At 36.2% G+C, this 19,946-nt stretch overlaps 1 protein-coding gene across 12 annotated transcripts in view; it reads right to left on the bottom strand.

The window, feature by feature from the left end:
• RBMS3 (RNA binding motif single stranded interacting protein 3) overlaps positions 1-19,946 on the bottom strand; it is a gene marked incomplete at its 3' end in the record, with an annotated part of 726,099 nt that overhangs the window by 211,096 nt on the left and 495,057 nt on the right. For all 12 annotated transcript variants that reach the window (XM_081246096.1, XM_081246094.1, XM_081246095.1 and 9 more), the window contains one exon: positions 16,952-17,031. In XM_081246096.1, coding sequence (XP_081102222.1) covers positions 16,952-17,031 — 80 coding nt within the window. The remainder of the gene's footprint in view (positions 1-16,951; positions 17,032-19,946) is intronic.

The following is a 19,946-nucleotide window of genomic DNA, read 5'->3' on the forward strand; positions in this document are numbered from 1 at the left end:
CAAAGAATATCAAGAGAAATACTCCACAGGCAGACAAGAAACAGAAAGACAAATATTCAGAAATTGGAAATGTTTATATCCTAAAGTTAAAACAGGAAACCCAAAGACAGAAATTATTTTCTTTGCAGAAGCCAAAAGAGTGTAAAATAATTCCACTAAATCCAGAATGAATATGTTTCTGGGCCAAACCTAAGGCAGCAAGGGATTAACAATGTAAACAAAATAGCTTGATAAAAATTTTCTGAACGAACAGGTGACAAAGGTCAAGGGGAGAAGCTCTTCGTGCTATTGATAAAGGACTTCATTAAGCCATCAGGGGAAAAGGGTATAAATATTTATTCAAACGACAGTTCAAATCAACGGAAAGGTTAATGAGTCCATTCTGCTGATGGCATGGGGCACTGTGGCCCCTATGCACGACAAGGACAGAACCTGCAGGAACTTTAGGAAGAGAGAAACCTTTGAAAGGGCTACAGCTGTGTTCTCAAAGGATTGTAAGTAAAAGACAGTAGGTCAGTTGTTAGTTGTGGAATTAATTGTAAAAACCAACAGGATGTTTGGTGTTCTAACATATTTATTTTATATTCTTTTTGCTTCTTTTATATTTCATAGCCCATTCCTTTTTTCTTTTTTTAATCAGGAGATGGGAGCAATGGACAGTAGGGTGTAGAATGGAGAGATAATTTAACCTCTATGAGAAAGAAAAGGATATTTGTATTTTTGAACACTGACTTCCATCCAGTGAAAGCTTTTGAGATTTAAATGTTTTAAAATTTACAAAAAGGAACATATTATGCAAAATATTTCTATATGGAATTGTCATAGTTGATAGCTTCTATATTCACTTTATAAGGATTTACTGATCGAATGTATTATTAAGACAGTATTAAGAAATCACACTGGAATAATGGGCTCAATGGTTTAAAATTCAATTCAGTGTATCTATATTAAGCATCTCCTATGTTTAAATGCTAGACATTGGAGGAGATATAAGGATTAAAAAAGGCATAATTCTGCCATCCAGTGGGATAAGACAAGTAGACAGCAATTGTCACACGAGGCTTTATATCACAAATGGATACCCAATATAGGAGAAAACAATTCAATGGGATGCAGTGAAATTTAAGAGCAGAGAAGTTGGAAATCAGGAAAAATCTACATGAAAAATGTTATATTTACTTTTGAGCAGGATTTCTTTGGGAAATTAGGGTAGAGGGGGATCCTAGGACCTGTGAACTGGAGGTGCAAAGATATGCTGAGAAATGATTACAAGAGGTTTGAGATCATTCGTGTTTTTACAGTTGTTTTACCTAAAATAATGACCCTCTGCATTAACACGACTGTCTTGGTTCTATCAGAAGTGTGATCAGTATTTATGAATTGGGGGTCACCACAGCAAATTTCAGGTAAATATATATCTGGTGCGCTACTCTTTCTAACCCTCCTAGAGAACTGTTGAGCTCCCGCTGAGACACTTAATTAATTGGACAGTATTCTAGAATGAGATATGTGTGAAAAAGTTTGGAAATTGAAGGGTGGTCTTAACCTAGCTCTAAGAGAGGTATATACCTTATACAGTCCATGTACTAGATAACGTCCATCAATGATTATAGTTCATAGATTTCAAAAGTGAAATTATATTTGCAGCCTAGGTAGTGGATGTTGATGAAATGATTCTTATGATGCAAACAGATGCTACCTATAATGGGAATATCTACCATTTCCTGCCAGAACTTTTGTGGAGCTGCACAAAATCTCTCAGTTAATTCTAGCAATACTTCGGTAAAGAAGGCATTATAAACACCTAATGGAAACATTAGGTTCTTTGACGAGCCTGGCAAGAGACTAAATAACTTGCCCATATTCAAAAGTAACAAGAGACAGAACCAAAAGTTAAACCGAGATCCATTAGTCTCCAAGGGAGAAGATGGTTTTCTCTATAGAATATGTTCTCCCGCCAATTAAATTCACAGAGGAAAAAGAGCATGCCAGCCAGGAGGCTCTCAAGCGAGTGGACGTTGCACTTTTCTTTACCATCATACATGCAGCAAAAAGGAAAAACACTTGTCTTTGGGATGAGAAAAGTGATGTGGCTGTCAAAGGATGTAAACAAATATTAAGTTGTCTTTTCAAAATAAATTACAGGAGAAATTGTATCTTACATTCTTTTATCTCTTATATGAATTCATTGGGTTAAAATGATAACCAGTTACTAAAGATGACTAGGTAACTACTTTCCTTAGAGATCTTTCATATTAGGTTAAGAGGCAATAAGTTTAAAAGAATCATTATTTTGGGACTCTGGAACAGGAGACTACCATTTCTGAAAATTAAAAAAAAATTATGTGAAAACTAAAAGTATACAGTGTTCAAGTAGTTATGTGTTATTGTTTATTATTATTAAACTACTGTTATTATTTACTTCAACTAGCAAACCTGGAAGTCTGTAAGGTGCATCCCACATGGTGGGTAGAACTCCAAAGTACAGTCCAGCTGGAAGACAAGCACTATGTGAAATTAGCAGTTCTTATGATGATAACAGAACTCCTATCTCATATCTGTGGTTAGCCTTCTGGCTCTTAAATATTATCCTTAAACTCTCCCTAAGTTCTGACAGACTCATGTGCCACTCACATATCACACAGTTCCATTACCACAACCGTGCACACCACACATCCTGTGTATGCACATTGTTCCAACAAAACATTCATGTACTCGGTCAAACAATATACTATTTGCTAATAAAATGATGAAGCATATGTTTAGAAGCATAACCATTGCCTCTGCATTTGAAAAACAAAAGAACTCACTATAAATTAAGGAATCTGTATGCGTGCTTCCAAAAAGTAATAGTGTAACTCATTTAATAGAAGGGTATTTCTTAATCATTCCACTTAAAACAGCATTCCAGAACACATCCAGTTTTTCCACATAGGATTAGAAAGATGAGAGGATATTTTAAACTTCATCTTTATCATGGCTATCTTCCTTAGTCTTTTCTAATTCTGAGAAGATGAAAGGACTTGAATCTTGAGTTTCACTCTATATCAGGGACATTCAAAGTTAAGTTTTGTTTGTTGATTGTTTATATGTTTGCTTCAGGACCTCTTTACACTCTTAACAATTATTAAAGACTCCAAAGAGCTTTTGCTTACATAGGTTAAGTCTATTTATATTTACCATTAAAAAACCCAGAACTTTAGATGTTTCCTTATTAATTTATTTTAAAATACAGGTGTAGAAAACAAACTTATGGTTAACAGTGGGTAAGGGGGGCAGGGATAAATTGGGAGATTGGGACTGACATATACACACTACTATATAAAACAGATAACTAATAAGGACCTACTGTATAGCACAGGGAACTCTACTCAATACTCTGTAATGGCCTATATGGGAAAAGAATCTAAAAAAAGAGTGGATATAGGTATATGTATAACTGATTCACTTTGCTGTACACCTGAATCTGATACAACATTGTAAATCAACTATACTCCAATAAAAATTTTTTTAAAATCACATGATACCACAAGTGATATACTTTTATTAAAAAAATTCATAAACAAAATAAATAAACACAAGAGTGGCCTTGTTTTATATTTGTGCAAATCTCTGTAATTTGGGGCTTAATAGAAGACAGCTGGATTCTAATATCTGCTTCTGCATTCAATCTGTTGCCATATCATACATCACGTAGCCTCTGGGAAACTCAACTCCATGCTCATGAGAGAATCAGAGTGAAAAAGGTAAACAATATGCCAGTATTATGAAAATATGTTGACCTTGAAGACCACCAGAAAGGGAAAGAATCTCAGGGACCCCACAGGTCTCTGGACCACCATTTGGTTCAAATACACCACACCATCTTAAAGTCATTGCTCATAAAAAATAGTTTAAATATTTGAGTTCTATGCTTTTGTGCTTTGTTAGGAATGCTTGTATTAAAACCCCATTATCTTTTATATTGGTATAATTTTGATTCTTTTGGATGTACCTTTATCGAGACACAGTGGGATCAGCTAAATCGTGCTACCCACCAGTAACCTACTCACTCACATTACACAGGATTGCAATTCTATCCACCACTACAAAGGTCTTATCAATAGTCAAACTGTCTTTGCTTTTTGCAGAGAAGCCTGATAACTATCAACAATTGCTACCTTACTTAGAGTGTGTCTAGTATGTGTATGTCCAGGTAAGTCAGGGAAACTGTGGAGATAGTATAGAGTACATCAGGGTGTTCTCATCAGGAGCAAAAGAACTGGGATGCAGAGAGCTCAACTCCTGTCAATCATTGTTTAAGGGCTGCCCCCATCAGGGGGATGGGACTTCCTAGATACTTCTAACTCTCATTGTGCATCAGCAAACCAGGCTCCCCCAGCCTGAGGGCAGCCCACCTAGAAAGAGAGATGTAGGTGCTGGCTGATGGAAGTCCGGCAAGCACCCTGGGAGGGCTAACATCTGCTCTAATACCAAACAGCTAGAAATCAACTTAAATTGTTGAGTCTTTTACTTTAGGACATTTCAGTGACAGTACACTATTTGATCAACTTCCGGTCCGAAATAAGTCCCACTCTCAGTTCAAGAGAAAATGACCCTATTTACAGCCCCCTAATCTTGCTACAGAACTGTAATACATCTTTGGCTGAGAAATATATTTTTGTAAATTCCCTGAAAGTATTTTAACCCTGTGAATAATAAGAAGCACTTAAATCAATACGAATTTAAGCACTTGAATAATAAGAATATACAGTTGATCCTTGAATAACACAGGTTTGAACTGGGCAGGTCCACTTATACTTGGAATTTTTTCAATAGTAAATTGAAATACTGTAGTACTACACAATCCGAGGTTGATTGAATCCATGGATGTAGGACTGCAGATATGGAGGAACTACATATGCAGAGAACAAACTATAAGTTATACAAGGATTTTCAACTGCGAGAAGGGTTAGTGCCCCAACCCCGGGGGTTGCTCAAGGGCCAACTGTATATCGTGTTAACACTTAATAAATATTGATAATTATCTCCCTGAACTTCTACTTAGGTCTCAAAACTAAGCTTTCCTATGGGACTCACCTATTCAGAGCTTTAGGGCATTCTTCATTTCATGGGACAGTGAGGCAGAATGGGGCATCATATATGCTTTAGATATAATCACCTAAAACACAAGGCTGATATCAGCTTTATAACCTCTTTGAGCTCTTCTAAACCTAATGATTTTTTTTAATAACAGCAATTACTGAAAGCAAACATTAGGGTTGAGAGTTAAGAGGTACACATTTGCATGAATTTAGATTACAGTCGTGTACCTTTCCTGGCACATTTTATGGAAACAGATGGTCTGAAATGATATTTGATTTCTTTAGGTCAAAAATAATGTTCTCTGTACCTGCACCCCTATATTCACAGCAGCACCATTCACAATGGCCAAGACATGGAAACAACCTTAATGTCCATTGACAGATGAATGGACAAAGAAGATGTGGTACATATATATGATGGAATACTACTCAGCCACGAAAAAGAACAAAATAATGCCATTTTCAGCAACACGGATGTAACTAGAGATTATCATACTAAGTGAAGTAAGTCAGAAAGATAAAGACAAATACCATATGATACCACTTATATGTGGAATCTAAAATATGACACAAATGAACCTATCTACAAAATGGAAACAGACTCGTGGATATAGAGGACAGACTTGTGGCTGCCAAGGGGGAGAGGGTGAGGTGAGGGATGGAGTGGGAGTTTGGGGTTAGCAGATGCAAATTATTATACATAGGTTGAATAAACAACAAGGTCCTACTATATAGCACAGGGAACTATATCCAATCTCCTGGGATAAGCCATAATGGAAAAGAATATAAAAAAGAATGTATATATGTGTATAACTCAGTTGTTTTCCAGTACAGCAGAAATTAGCACAACATTGCAAATCAACTATACTTCAATAAAAAATGAAAATGTTCTCTGATACCTTATCACCCATCTCTAAAGACTCTCTTTTCGGATGTTTAACAGTCTTCCATTCTAATATATCTTTATGAGAAGGTATAAAGAAACTCTAAAGTCAAAATAATTAACAAGATACTTTTTCCTGTTTAACATACAAGCCACCAAATAATACAAAGAAAGTTAAAAGTATGAGAAACTAAGAAATTTCTCCAGAGGCTGTTTATAATGTAATTTAGAAACAGTTTAGATGATATTAGTTTTATGTTACTGCTATAACAAATTAACAAAAAACATGGGGGTATATAATAATACAAATTCACTACTTTATACTACTGTAGGTCAGAAGTTTGACACACATTCCACTGGGATAAAATCATGGTGTCAATAGGGCTGAGTTCCTTCCTGGAGGTTTTAGGGGAGAATCCAATTTCTTGCTTTTTTCATATTCCAGAGGCTAGCTGCCCACATTGCTTCATCTTTAAGGCCAGCAGTGGTGGCTCAAATCCTTCTACTGCATCCCTCTGAGCTCCTGTCCTGCCCCTCCTCCACTTTTAAGGACCGCTGTGATTACACTGGGCCCACTCAAATTACACTGGGTCCACTCAGAATAATTTCCCTGCCTTCAGGTCAGTTTATTAGCAACCTTAATTCCATCTGCAACCTTAATACCTTTGCCATATTCACAGGGAATGGGGATTAGGACTTAGAGTTCTTTGGCAGAGGAGGGGCATGATTCTGCCTATCACAAGTAGATATTGACTCATTTAACAAATAATTATTGGTATTCTTCTGTGATAGGCATTGGGTTAGATGCTTGAAACATGAACACCAAGGTGCAGTCTTTACATTCAAATAGTTTATGAGTTGTTTGAGGAAAAAGGAAAGATAAACATTAAAGTTTTTTCTTAGAAAAATATACAATCTAATTGGATAAATATGTCTTTGAAATATATGAATTCTAAAAAAAAGATCAAAAACATGCCAATATCCTTTGAAAGATTTCTTCTTTTGTAATGAAAAATGACTAAAATAATAAATAAACTAATTGATTCATCATTCATAGGCTTAAAGAGGTAAGAAATCAGAGGAAATAGTTATAAGAAAAATGATGGCTGGTTCAGAGCTCTCTTAATGAGCGTTTTCATTTATATTCCTCTTAAAATATTTTCTTAAACTTTGCAGACTTTACATTCTAAAAAATTAGATCATAAATACTGAGCTGTGTACATGGCAGGCTTCTTGATAGTTACGAGAGGAGAGAGTGGCGAGAATTTAATTCAGGCTACTATCCATTTATCCCAAAATTGGTTAGAATGTATTTTTAAATCAATCCTATTAAATGAAACTCTAGATGTGGAAATGCACTAAGCACTTAATTATTCAGAGCTTGGTTTCTATGGTTTGTGTCTTAATTGGTCTTAAGCTACTCAAACCTCTTTGCTTGCTAATAGGACTCATTCGGACAGACACTCATGGTTTAACTACTCATTAGTAATGCTGAGAGAAGGCAAAGCCCAACATCATCTTAGGAATAAAATTAAGGCTTTGTAATTTATTTTGTAAGGTTTTTATTTTGGCTGCACTGTGTGGCATGTGATATTCTAGTTCCCCAACCAGGGATGGAACCTGGGTGCCCTGCAGTCGAAGTGCAAAGTCCTAACCACTGGACTGCCAGGGAATTCCCTTGTAAGTCTTTACTGTGAAATCTTCAGTGCAGAAATTTTTGAAGACCTGAATGGAGTTATTATTTTACATAAAAATAGATGAAGATGGTTCGTGATTCTGGAGATGTATAGAAAACCTCTTCATCCCTCTTCTCAGGTCCATGAAATTTTGATTGCTTAAAAAAAATCAGATTCTGGAGCCAAGTGCAGACTCTAGACAAATTCTGCTACTATTCATTGGTGCTCATACATAATTATAGAAAATATATGGCCAGCAAAACATATTGTCCATATCATATTGATTAAACACTACATATTGTATTATATATCATTATAATAGGAATAATAAGCCAATGCAGTACTTCCTATAGGCAGAGAGAAGTGACTTTATGCCAAAAGGAATAAAAGCATAGACCAAGAAACTCTCTTTTCTGTTTATTCTCAAGATAGTCACATTTCTATGGGAAAAAAGAAAAAAAAGAAAAGTACAGCATAGTAATAGTGCCTAACTAGATCCAGTGGCAAGAAGTTAAGATCTAGACATTACTTCAATACAACTTAGGCAATATTATCTTCTGTGTTGGAAAGCAGAATTCATCATTGTCCCATTCAAGAATGAGTTCTTTAAAGAAATAACAATTTGATTACCAGCATAACACCTTGGAAAGCAGTCCTGGAAAATGAGGCTTTTTAAAAAGCAACTAGAATCTTTCTCAATCAAATTAAGTTTCTTTTTCTTGTGAATATGTAGCTCTCTCTCTCTCTCTCTCTCTCTCTGTATATTTAGATAACAAATGTGTTGTAGAGAATTTTTGTCAGAAATTAAGAAAAGATTTAAAGATTTCTCTCAATGTTTTCCTCCAAGTTTGTTGATGACACAGAAGGTGGGCATCTCCCATATGTCCTCAGGAATTCCATTAAAAGCAAATATAAGTATGAGGGTTATTCAATTCATGGAATTGTGCATCAACTTCGAAGAACATTTACTGAGAATCTACACTGAGCTAAACAATAGCACTTGAAGCAACAGCAATAATAAAAACAAATAAAACAACTAAACAAAACCCTGGTTCAGAAAACTCAGAATCAAATACATAAACAAAAAATCACTCTTCACCCTCCCTAACCTTCTCCTATGAAGATTAGAACTTTAGGGAAGATCAAGGGAAGAGTGAAGGTTAGTGAGGAAATCTACAACCTTGTTGAAAACCCTCCCAACATACTAATCAGAAGGCCCAGTTGTTCAACTAAAGATCATTTCACTTCCATCAACTCCAGATGTTCCCACACTGGACCCATTATCATTGGCCACCACTCTACCTTTATCCAAGACCAAAATCTCACAAATTCTTTTCTGTGTCACGATTTTCTATGCCCGCCCCTCACCTTCACTTTGCTGGCATTATGACTATTTCCTGGGCCCTCATTCTCTCCCCATTTTCATCAATGACCCACCTCTTCATGTCTGCAGTTTTTCTAAGTTCAGCCACGTCATGGTGGCACTTCATCCTCATTGTCTTACACATCTCTCTTGCTAAATTTAAACTCTGACTACCATCTGTCTAGGATCACTAATATTCACCTTTATCATCCCTAATACATGCTTCATAAATGCTACTATAAATTTTTAAAATAAAGTAATGAAAACAATATATTTGGTCAATGAAATTCACTTCACTACTTTAGCTGTAACTCCTTTCTTCTTCTATGGCCAGAAGTTTTAAATCAAAACATAATTCTCTACCACAATTGCTGGATCACCCCCCTTAATTTGAGTTCCCCCAAATCAGAGCCTGGAACAAGATAGTTTAATTGGGAGCTGATGTCAGGAAGCAGAAACATAATAGGAAAGGAAAAGAAAGTCAGGGAAGAAAGAAAAGTCAATAAAAGGTGCCTCACTGAGCTTGTCACCACTGTGGGAAAATCCTAGAATCTGCTGACTCTCATTTCCCATTGATTGAGAGTTGTACTAGGGAGTGATAACTCCCCCAAACTTTGCAGAAAACCCATATCAGGTTGAGTGAGGTTTTATAGATTTTTAGGTTTTATAGATTTTCCCTGAATTACAAAAGCAGAGAGATTTGCTGGATGCTTGATGTGGGATGCTTCCTGGATGCACCCCTCTTCCTCAGCTGTGATCACAGGCAGAGGGTTATAGCACAGGACTCAAAACCCATTCCAATCATTTTTAATCTCCTGAAGACGATCCCCTGTACCTTCTCTATCAGGCCTCTCACTATCCAGATTTCAAAATGTAATAATCTCTGTCTCCTTTCTTCCCTATCTAATTAGTTACCAACTCACAAACTACCTTCACCATATCAGGTATGGCTCCATAGAAAGGCTGAGAAATGATTGGCCAAGAACATAGACTTCACAGCCTCTAAGACTATTGGCTATGAAGTGGTCAGTTTGCTCTGTGAAGTTCACTAATAATACTCCAGCAGTGTTTCATCATGAAGCAACCAACTATGTGTTTGGTAGATAGAAATAATCTAGAAAGCATCACTAACATTAAAGATGAAGAGCTCAACAGAAAGTACCTCCTAAGTGTTGCAAAAATCCTCTTATTAACGAGAAATCTAAGGCAATGCCCAGTTGGGGATCAAGGTGTTTGCAAAGTTTATTATGCAAATGATGCTTTAGTTTCACAGAGAGGAAAAACTCAGAGTTAGGCCGTGCTTCTCATGAGTAGAATCAGAGATATCTTTTTACTAAACTGTACACAATAATACTTTTCTATTTGCTGCCTTTTACTCAACTATAGTTGCATTTGTGACTTATCAGACTGGTACCACTGAGGAAACACTGCTTGTGAGAGTTGGCAACATTTTCCCTGATAAAAATGTGTCTGTTGCTCAAATATTCAGAATTGTAATCTAAATTTCATTTTAGTACATTGTTGATACTTTACTCTGAGGGAAGTTTGAAATTTATGCAAACAACATTAATTTTTTCCATTTTCTTTAAAAAATTATCAGACTGTAAATATTTTTCCTTGAATGCTCCCCTAAATACACATACACATCCAAAATCCTACACATTTTTAATTTACATAAACATACAATCATAAAATTATATATCAAAGGATCAGGGACTTCCCTGGTGGCGCAGTGGTTAAGAATCCGCCTGTCAGTGCAGGGGACATGGGTTTGAGCCTTGGCCTGGGAAGATCCCACATGCTGCAGAGCAACCAAGCCCATGCGGCACAACTACTGAGCCTGTGCTCTACGTCCCGTGAGCCACAACTACTGAAGCCCATGCACCTAGAGCCCACGCGCAGCAACAAAGACCCAATGCAGCCAAAAATGAATTAAAAAAAAAAAAAAAAGGATCAAGAAGGCACACAGTTTTACTTTACTGATTAGGAAAACATGATTCCTCTGTCACGTAAGTATCTGTCCAAATTTCTGCTGATCAGAAGATTTGCTAAAATTGAAAAGATCCCCAAATAGGGTGAGGTCTCTCTCAACCCTTCCCTACTTCTTGGAGTTCAACTGGTATTAGATATAATTATCCAAAGAGTAATAAAATCATACTAAAAGTGGGTTATTCCATTGTCTTCTGAAAAGACTGCTCCACTGATAGGAACATGTGCTTACAGGCAAAAGCCTAGTTTAAGAGCAAAACGTGATTTCTTTTTCCTCAAACCAGTCTGAATGTTCTGCTCGTCAATACATGTTCTTAGATGTCGAAGCCTTTCCACGTGGTGCTCCCGGGCTCTTTGAACATGAGCTTTTCTAGTTCACGCCCTACAGATCCCTAAGTGCCCGGGAACTTACCCTTTCTGCTAGAGGTTTCAAAATGGAACGCTTTGGGGCTGCACAAGTTGCTGTGCAATTTGTTTTGGAACAAAGAAATGTCTGGGGTCAGGCAAGCAAGCAACTAATGATGCTTCATTTTGTCCAGAAAACATCAAGATCAATATGTACGACATGCGACATTTATGGAACGTGTTTTCTTTTCCCTCTAGGGGAGGGAGAAAATACCGGATGATCCCTTTCTGCAGAGCAATGACATGACTGACGCTATTTAACATGTCTTTGGTCGCTGCTTCCCACCTGCTGGTAGCAACACGGCCACATGGTCTTAGTTAATTTCCTGTATCTCACATACCAGAATTCAAATAATTAGATTTTCTTTGATGTATGTCTAGCTTCAGTGATCCAGGTAGCCAAAATCTGGGGACAACGTTATAATTCAAAGTGAACAGACCTAGTTCTGGGAGGCTGTAATAGGCATTAATGATCCATGATGTATTCATTAAAATAAAATCTGTTATGAACAAATATGAGGAACTCAGAGAGAGAAAGCCTGATCAATGTCAAAGTTTTGGGTTGATGTAGATTTTTATCTTGTTCTTCTATAGAAATGACACAGGATGGGATTTGGAAACTAGATCATCATCTCAGGAAAATAATGAACTTTGCATTTACTTTAAGAGGAATCACTGTCAAGAGTGACAGAACAAAAATGGCACATTTCCCCAAGTCATCTCTAATGAAGAAGGAAGGGATGTGAATATGGTACCGATTTCTCTCTGCTTGCTTAGAGGGAGGTTAGGAGCAAGGCTCACTCTTTTCCACAGCTGTCTTAGGATCTGAAAGATCTTAGGTCATTTTTGGATCCTTGTGGGCCTCTCGCTCACACAACCTTAAAGCACTGCATTGAAACCATCCATGTGCTGTTCTAAAAACCCACAAATTTCTGAGTTCAAAATGCCAAATCTTGATAAAGTGAAACACTGAGGTTTTTACAATTTTTAAAGTTCTATTTTAATTGCAAGTCGTCAAATCAATTATAGATGATTTTAATTAATACCCACAAGCAAGGACCATCTCTCTAAAGCTATCTTAGTATCTAAAAAGTGAGGAATTCATCACTTCTTTTGAAAATATCAAAGGAATCACTAGGTATCAGGGCTCATTGTGACATCTCACTCACATGCCTCAAGATGGAACAGAAAATAGGATTAAGATATGAGTTTCTGAAAATAAGACTTCAACCATCTACAAGAAATAAGCAATGAGGACCAAGAAAGGCAAACAGCATGCATGCAAATTTAATTATCCCTGTCATGACGGAGTAAATGAACCCAGCAGTCATTTTACTGCAGTGATTTCCAAAATACCAGCCTCTTGCATTATGTCATTTTACTCCACATCAAACTTAAATATCAAAAATTATGTATCTTTAGGTTGCTTCCATGTCCTGGCTATTGTAAACAGTGCTGCAATGAATGTTGGGGTGCATGTGTCTTTTCAAATTATGGTTTTCTCCAGATACAACCTAAATATCCATTGAAAGATGAATGGATAAAGAAGAATGTGGTACGTATATACAATGGAATACTACTCAGCCATAAAAAGGGATGAAATAATGCCATTTGCAGCAACATGGATGGACCTAGAGATGATCATACTAAGTGAAGTAAGCCAGAGAGAGAAAGACAAATATAATATGATATCATTTATATGCAGAATCTAAAAAAAATGATGTAAATGAACTTGTTTACAAAACAGAAACAGACTCACAGACATAGAAAACAAACTTATGGTTACCAAAGGGGAAGGGGGAGGGATAAATTAGGAGTTAGATTAACATATACACACTATATGCTATATCTATATGTTTTTATCTATATATAAAATAGATAACCAACAAGGACCTGCTGTATAACACAGGGAACAATACTCAATATTTTGTAATAACCTATAAGGAAAAAGAATCTGAAAAAGAATATAAATATGTATGAATATATATATATATATGTAAAAGAATATATATAACTGAATCACTTTGCTGTATACCTGAACTAATATAACACTGTAAATCCACTATACTTCACTAAAAAATTATATGTCTTCTGTTAGCATTCGAAGCCTTTATTAAACTCTATTTGACTTCCAAAGTAAGCATATATAAGCAAATTCAAGTACTGATGATGATCGATATTGTATATTTAATTCTATTATGTTGAAGGCTAATCTCAGAAGCATAAAGTTGTATCTCTTAAGAGTTTTTAACTGAGCATAATTATTCTGCCTCTCATGGTCCCACATGATAAAAGTGAGAGAGAAACCCATAACTAAGTTCTTGCTATTCACAATGTTTTCATTGGGTTGTAGCTATGATATTAGATAGGTTAATATCACAGCCTGCTTATTCAAGGAAGGATGCTCAGATCTTTGGGGGACTTGTAGTGACTTTGTCTTTAGCATTAAATTCTATTAGTCAGCTGTATGTTCTATGGGTTAACCTAAAACAATTTCAAATCAATCAGGTCAAGAAGGATTTCACTGTCTTTTTCCAAAAAGGAAGAATCATAAAAAACTGAGACCTGTATTAAAACTTAAATGTAAGGCCAGAAACTATCAAACTCTTAGAGGAAAACATAGGCAGAACACTCTATGACATAAATCACAGCAAGATCCTTTTGGACCCACCTCCTAGAGAAATGGAAATAAAAACAAAGATAAACAAATGGGACCTAATGAAACTTCAAAGCTTTTGCACAGCAAAGGAAACCATAAACAAGACCAAAAGACAACTCTCAGAATGGGAGAAAATATTTGCAAATGAAGCAACTGACAAAGGATTAATCTCCAAAATTTATAAACAGCTCATGCAGCTCAATAGCAAAAAAACCAACAACCCAATCCAAAAATGGGCAGAAGACTTAAATAGGCATTTCTCCAAAGAAGATATACAGACTGCCAACAAACACATGAAAGAATGCTCAACATCATTAATCATTAGAGAAATGCAAATCAAAACTACAATGAGATATCATCTCACACCAGTCAGAATGGCCATCATCAAGAAATCTAGAAACAATAAATGCTGAAGAGGGTGTGGAGAAAAGGGAACACTCTTGCACTGCTGGTGGGAATGTGAATTGGTACAGCCACTATGGAGAACAGTATGGAGGTTCCTTAAAAAACTAAAAATAGAACTACCATATGATCCAGCAATCCCACTACTAGGCATATACCCTGAGAAAACCATAATTCAAAAAGAGACATGTACCAAAATGTTCATTGCAGCTCTATTCACAATAGCCCGGAGCTGGAAACAACCTAAGTGTCCATCATCGGATGAATGGATAAAGAAGATGTGGCACATATATACAATGGAATATTACTCAGCTATAAAAAGAAACGAAACTGAGCTATTTGTAATGAGGTGGATAGACCTAGAGTCTGTCATACAGAGTGAAGTAAGTCAGAAAGAGAAAGACAAATACCGTATGCTAACACATATATATGGAATTTAAAAAAAAATGTCATGAAGAACCTAGGGGTAAAACGGGAATAAAGACACAGACCTACTTGAGAATGGACTTGAGGATATGGGGAGGGGGAAGGGTAAACTGTGACAAAGTGAAAGAGAGGCATGGACATATATACACTACCAAACGTAAGGTAGATAGATAGTGGGAAGCAGCCGCAGAGCACAGGGAGATCAGATTGGTGCTTTGTGACCGCCTGGAGGGGTGGGATGGGGAGGGTGGGAGGGAGGGAGATGCATGAGGGAAGGGATGTGGGAACAGATGTATATGTATGACTGATTCACTTTGTTATAATGCAGAAACTAATAAAAAATAATAATAATAAAAATAAATTTTAAAAAACTTCAATCAACAATAATTTCCTCCTATTTTGTTCATTCTTGAATTTTTTCTATAACCATGTAATTCACATCTAGTTTGAATGCCTTCTATATAAGTAGCCATCTGTTGGATTAAAATAAGATGAATAAGGGGAAAATCCTTTAACAATGCAATTCCTTTACTCAGTGATGGGTCTGAGCAGAGTGTCTTAAAATGTCCTTTATGCTAAAAGAAAAAAAAAGTATTTCTCTTAAAACGCAAGGGCAGCTGACATGCTGAGATGAAAACTGCTAACTCTTTTCTCAACAACACCATATGTCTCCAATTGGATCATAATGCAGCCGGTTCTCAAGGGAATGTCACACATGGAAACTAACCAAATTGAGGTACAACTTCACTGCCGGCTCATGATTAACCAGGGGCCCTACTTTGGGATTTTCCAGATCATCCAAGTGTCAGTCTGACGGGCCTTTCTCCTTTCCCAGCATCCTCCCAAAACTGAGTGAGTCATAAAAGGAACCTGATCCCGCTACAAAAATATTTCTCTTTTTGTTCAGACTTCCTTTTCTATATAACCTCAATATATTTTAAGGAACCAAAATGCTCAACCCCTGAACTCTCTAGCCATGGGTTTTAAATAGTAGATACTTCATGTAGCAAACACTACAGAGAGGCAGCTTAAAATCATCAAAAGGAAAAATATTGTAAGACTGAAGAATTTCACATTTTTTCTCCTGAGAATCACAGAAAATCGAAAAGCAACAAATAAACCAACATGTATAGTCAGATATTTCCTTATCTATTTGTTATAATTTTTTTAAGAACTTCACTCAACCTTTAATATTTTTATGCATGAGTAAGATATATTTTTTCTTCCAGTTTTATTGACATGAGTAAGATATATTTTTTAATTTACTCACTTAATATTCAATACTTTTCATATATACTACTTCCAAATTAATATCATGTTGAGGTATTTCTAGCTCACATCCTGATACATGTGATATAGTCAATTCTTTTACATTGACTGTAATTCTTAATAGCATAAAGTTGTATCATCTTATAACACGTGTCAAATCTTAAGAATTTTGCCTTTGGAAATGTGAAATGCCCTGAGGTAGCCTAGACTGGTGCTTCCTAGACTACCTCTGATGCATGGACAGCTTAAAATAAATTCAATGTGCATTTGATATTTTTGTAAAATATGAAGTTATGCACTAAGATTTCATGATAATGTCATATTGCTATAAAAGTTTCTAAATGCTTACTCTCCTTTTCTGTACTCTTCTTGTCATGGACTGGTAAGAAATGTTTGTCAACTGGCCTCAATATATGGATGCCACTGTCATTTTATTTATAATATACCACTGTTTAGATATGTTACAAATTAGAAATCAGGATACCAATATTAATGATAGGAGTCACAAACTTTCTTCACTTCAAGTGCATTTTAACCTATTCTTTGCTATCTTTTTCTTCTAATTCACTTTAGGGAATTAGCAGCAGAGATTCAAAAGACAGGCCAAAGAACAATCACCAAGAAGCTTTTGGTAGTTTTGAGAAAGATGCGTTGTTACATAGTATTAAAAAATACATATTTTTAAAGGCAAAAATTTCCCTCCCAGTGGCCAACCATGGGCTTTACTATATACTCATTCTGAAAACAGCAATGAGCCTGGATATTAATTAATAACTACTTTATGGTATTTCCTACCTGGGATGCCTGGTGGTGTTTTCAGATATTTTCCATTAAAATGTTGAATTACCACTTCACATTTTTCAGTAGACTCCATTCTGGGAAAAGAAGTAAACAGGGGATCATATGCTTTCATGAAGTTGTACATATCCAGGAAAAATAAGTTAAAAAGAAAAGGAAATTAAGAAAACCATAGAAAAGCTTGATTTCAGAATTTTACCAGAACCACCAACTGTTGCCATGACCACCATGACCAGGTGGATAGAACACCACAAACTCATCACTACTGAGAGCATCACTTACTCTACTGAATGTTGCCACCGTGGACGGCACTGTGCAGAGTCATCACCCAGACGTAATCCTGAGGCATTATCTTACTTAATCCACACAGCAATGCTTGACACTTGAAAGTGCTCAATAAATGTGTGTTGAATGTCTGAGTTAGCAAACCGGAGAGGCAGGTCTCGTTATTGCCCTTCACACTAGTGAGGGCAGCGAGGCTTAGCGAAATGAACCACCTTGGCAGTTAAGTGGTAGAGGTGGGCTTTTAGCTGAGGCCTGGGTGACACCAACCTGCACAGGAACTACTAAGCTGTACCTCAAGGGTCTCCACAAAACAAGGGGAGGGGATGCACTGCGTTTAAACAACTGGCAGCCTACAGGAGAGATTCACGCAGTGGTGTTGTCATCAGCATCGTGACGGCTTTACTGAAAACTCACTGGGTGAGAGATAGAGGGGAGTTATTTGGGGTCCCAAATGTGTGAGGAGAACATATATACACAAACCTCAGGTCCTGAACTTTCTTAATTTTCAATTTCAGACAATCTTCTATTTTTTCAAACTGGGTAACAATATTCCTAGACTGGGTTTCTTGTGCCAAATTTTGGCATCTCATATACAAGCTAATGAATAACATTCGGGGCCATAGCATCATACTGCCAACATTAGCAGCATTGCTGTCTCCTAAGTAGAATAGTATCAGCAACATTTTCTAAATAGTAACTATATCTGGACTTTATTATTTTGTAAAACAGGGTGTGGAAGATAAAAATTAAAGGGTCAACTGTGATCAGAAGAAATTAATTCCCACAAACGGTACACTAGAGGAAAAACGGACTTAAGAAATGGCACACACACATATAAAAGAATGTGTATGAAATGTGTGAAATTTTTTGTCTAAAAGGCAAAGTGTATAATTTTGGATTTTCTGCTCTGTTATTAATATGAACTTTCTTGGAATGGAGCCCTTTGACACAATTTGTAAAACTTTCCTACATCCAAATTTTATGTGTGTTTTCATATTCATATTACATGCAGAGAAAAAAAGAAAAAGAAAAAAATATATATATATAAGCAAATGCCAAATAAGTTATATATTTATTACACCGAGAGGAATTCAAATGAGAGGAATTGCAGAAGTCAGGAAAACTCTGAGAAGTGGGCCCAGGAGGACAGAAAGGCCTTTGCAGAAGTAACTAGGGTAGGGGCCAGGCTGGGAGGGGGCAGGCTGTGTCCTTGTAGACGGGTTAGAGTGAGTAGACCACTGTGGCCCAGGGGAAGGTTCACTCAGGGAAACTCTTGGAGGTAAGCTGAGGGGTGCAGTAAAGAGCATATGAGTTATCAGGTTAAGAAAAAAAAAATTTTTTATTGAAGTATAGTGATTTACGACGTTGTGATAGTTTCAGGTGTATAGCAAAGTGATTCAGTTATACATACATATATATCTATTTTTTTCAGATTCTTTTCCCTTATAGGTTATTACAAAATATTGAGTAGAGTTCCCTGTGCTATACATTAGGTCCTTGTTGGTTACCTATTTGATATATAATAGTGTGTGTATGCCAATCCCAAGCTCCTGATTTATCCCTACCCCCATGTGTCTCCTTTGGTAACCATAAGTCTGTTTTCTAAGTCTGTGAGTCTTTCTGTCTTGTAAATAAGTTCATTTGTATCATTTTTTTTTAGATTCCACATATAAGTGATATCATATATTTGTCTTTCTCTGTCTGATTTACTTCAGTTAGCATAATAATCTCTAGGTCCATCTGTGTTGCTGCAAATGGCATTATTTCATTCCTTTTTATGGCTGAGTAATATTCCATTGTGTATGTATATACCACATCTTCTTTATCCATTCATCTGTTGATCGACATTTAGGTTGCTTTGATGTCTTGGCTACTGTAAATAGTGCTATGAACACTGGGATATATGTACCTTTTCAAATTACGGTTTGCTCCAGATATATGCCCAGGAGTGGGATTGCAGAATCATATGGTAGCTCTATTTGAAGATGGTTTCAAAAGCACGTTCCATCTGGGGAGCTATAATTATTTTATGACTCAAATTAAAAAAACAAAACAAAACATTTTCTAATGTGTATTCCTAGGAAGCATGGGACTGATGGACACTTTTTCTGCATTGATATGATGGTGAAGCAGAGCAGGACCAATGTCGGGGGTACACATGCAGTACCAGAGCCCTGTGCTGAGAAAAACCTTGCACTTGATTTAAAGTTCTGTTATCACCATCTTGACACTCTTAATACGTTTTAAACAAGGGGTCTTGTATTTTTAATTTTCACTAGATCCCACAAATTACATAGCTGGTCCTAATATGACAAGAAAGCGCAGGAAACTAATCTGACATTAATAGGTTAATGTTCATTTATTAGATGCTCATTGGATCCACACAGTGTTATTCTGAAGAACACCTGAAGAGTGACTCACTTTTGTGTCGAAATGCAAAACTAAAACTCTTTAAGCTTAATAATACCCACTTTTAATAAATAAAAATAAAAACAAAAATAGCATTTTATTCACTGCTTAATCACAAATTCCCCAAAATCAGAGGATATTTGGATTAGAAAGATAAGATGAATCATTTCCCATTCCAAATATTGAGGAGCAGCTAAGTATAATTTTGCTAACTCCTTCACATTTTCTTTCCAGAGGAACTTTTTACATCTTCCAACTTGTTAGTTTTTATTTTTTTAAAAAACTAAATTTATTTATT

This window comes from Mesoplodon bidens (assembly GCF_964165515.1).
Source record: "Mesoplodon bidens genome assembly, chromosome: 10".
In the NCBI taxonomy this organism is placed as follows: domain Eukaryota; kingdom Metazoa; phylum Chordata; class Mammalia; order Artiodactyla; family Ziphiidae; genus Mesoplodon; species Mesoplodon bidens.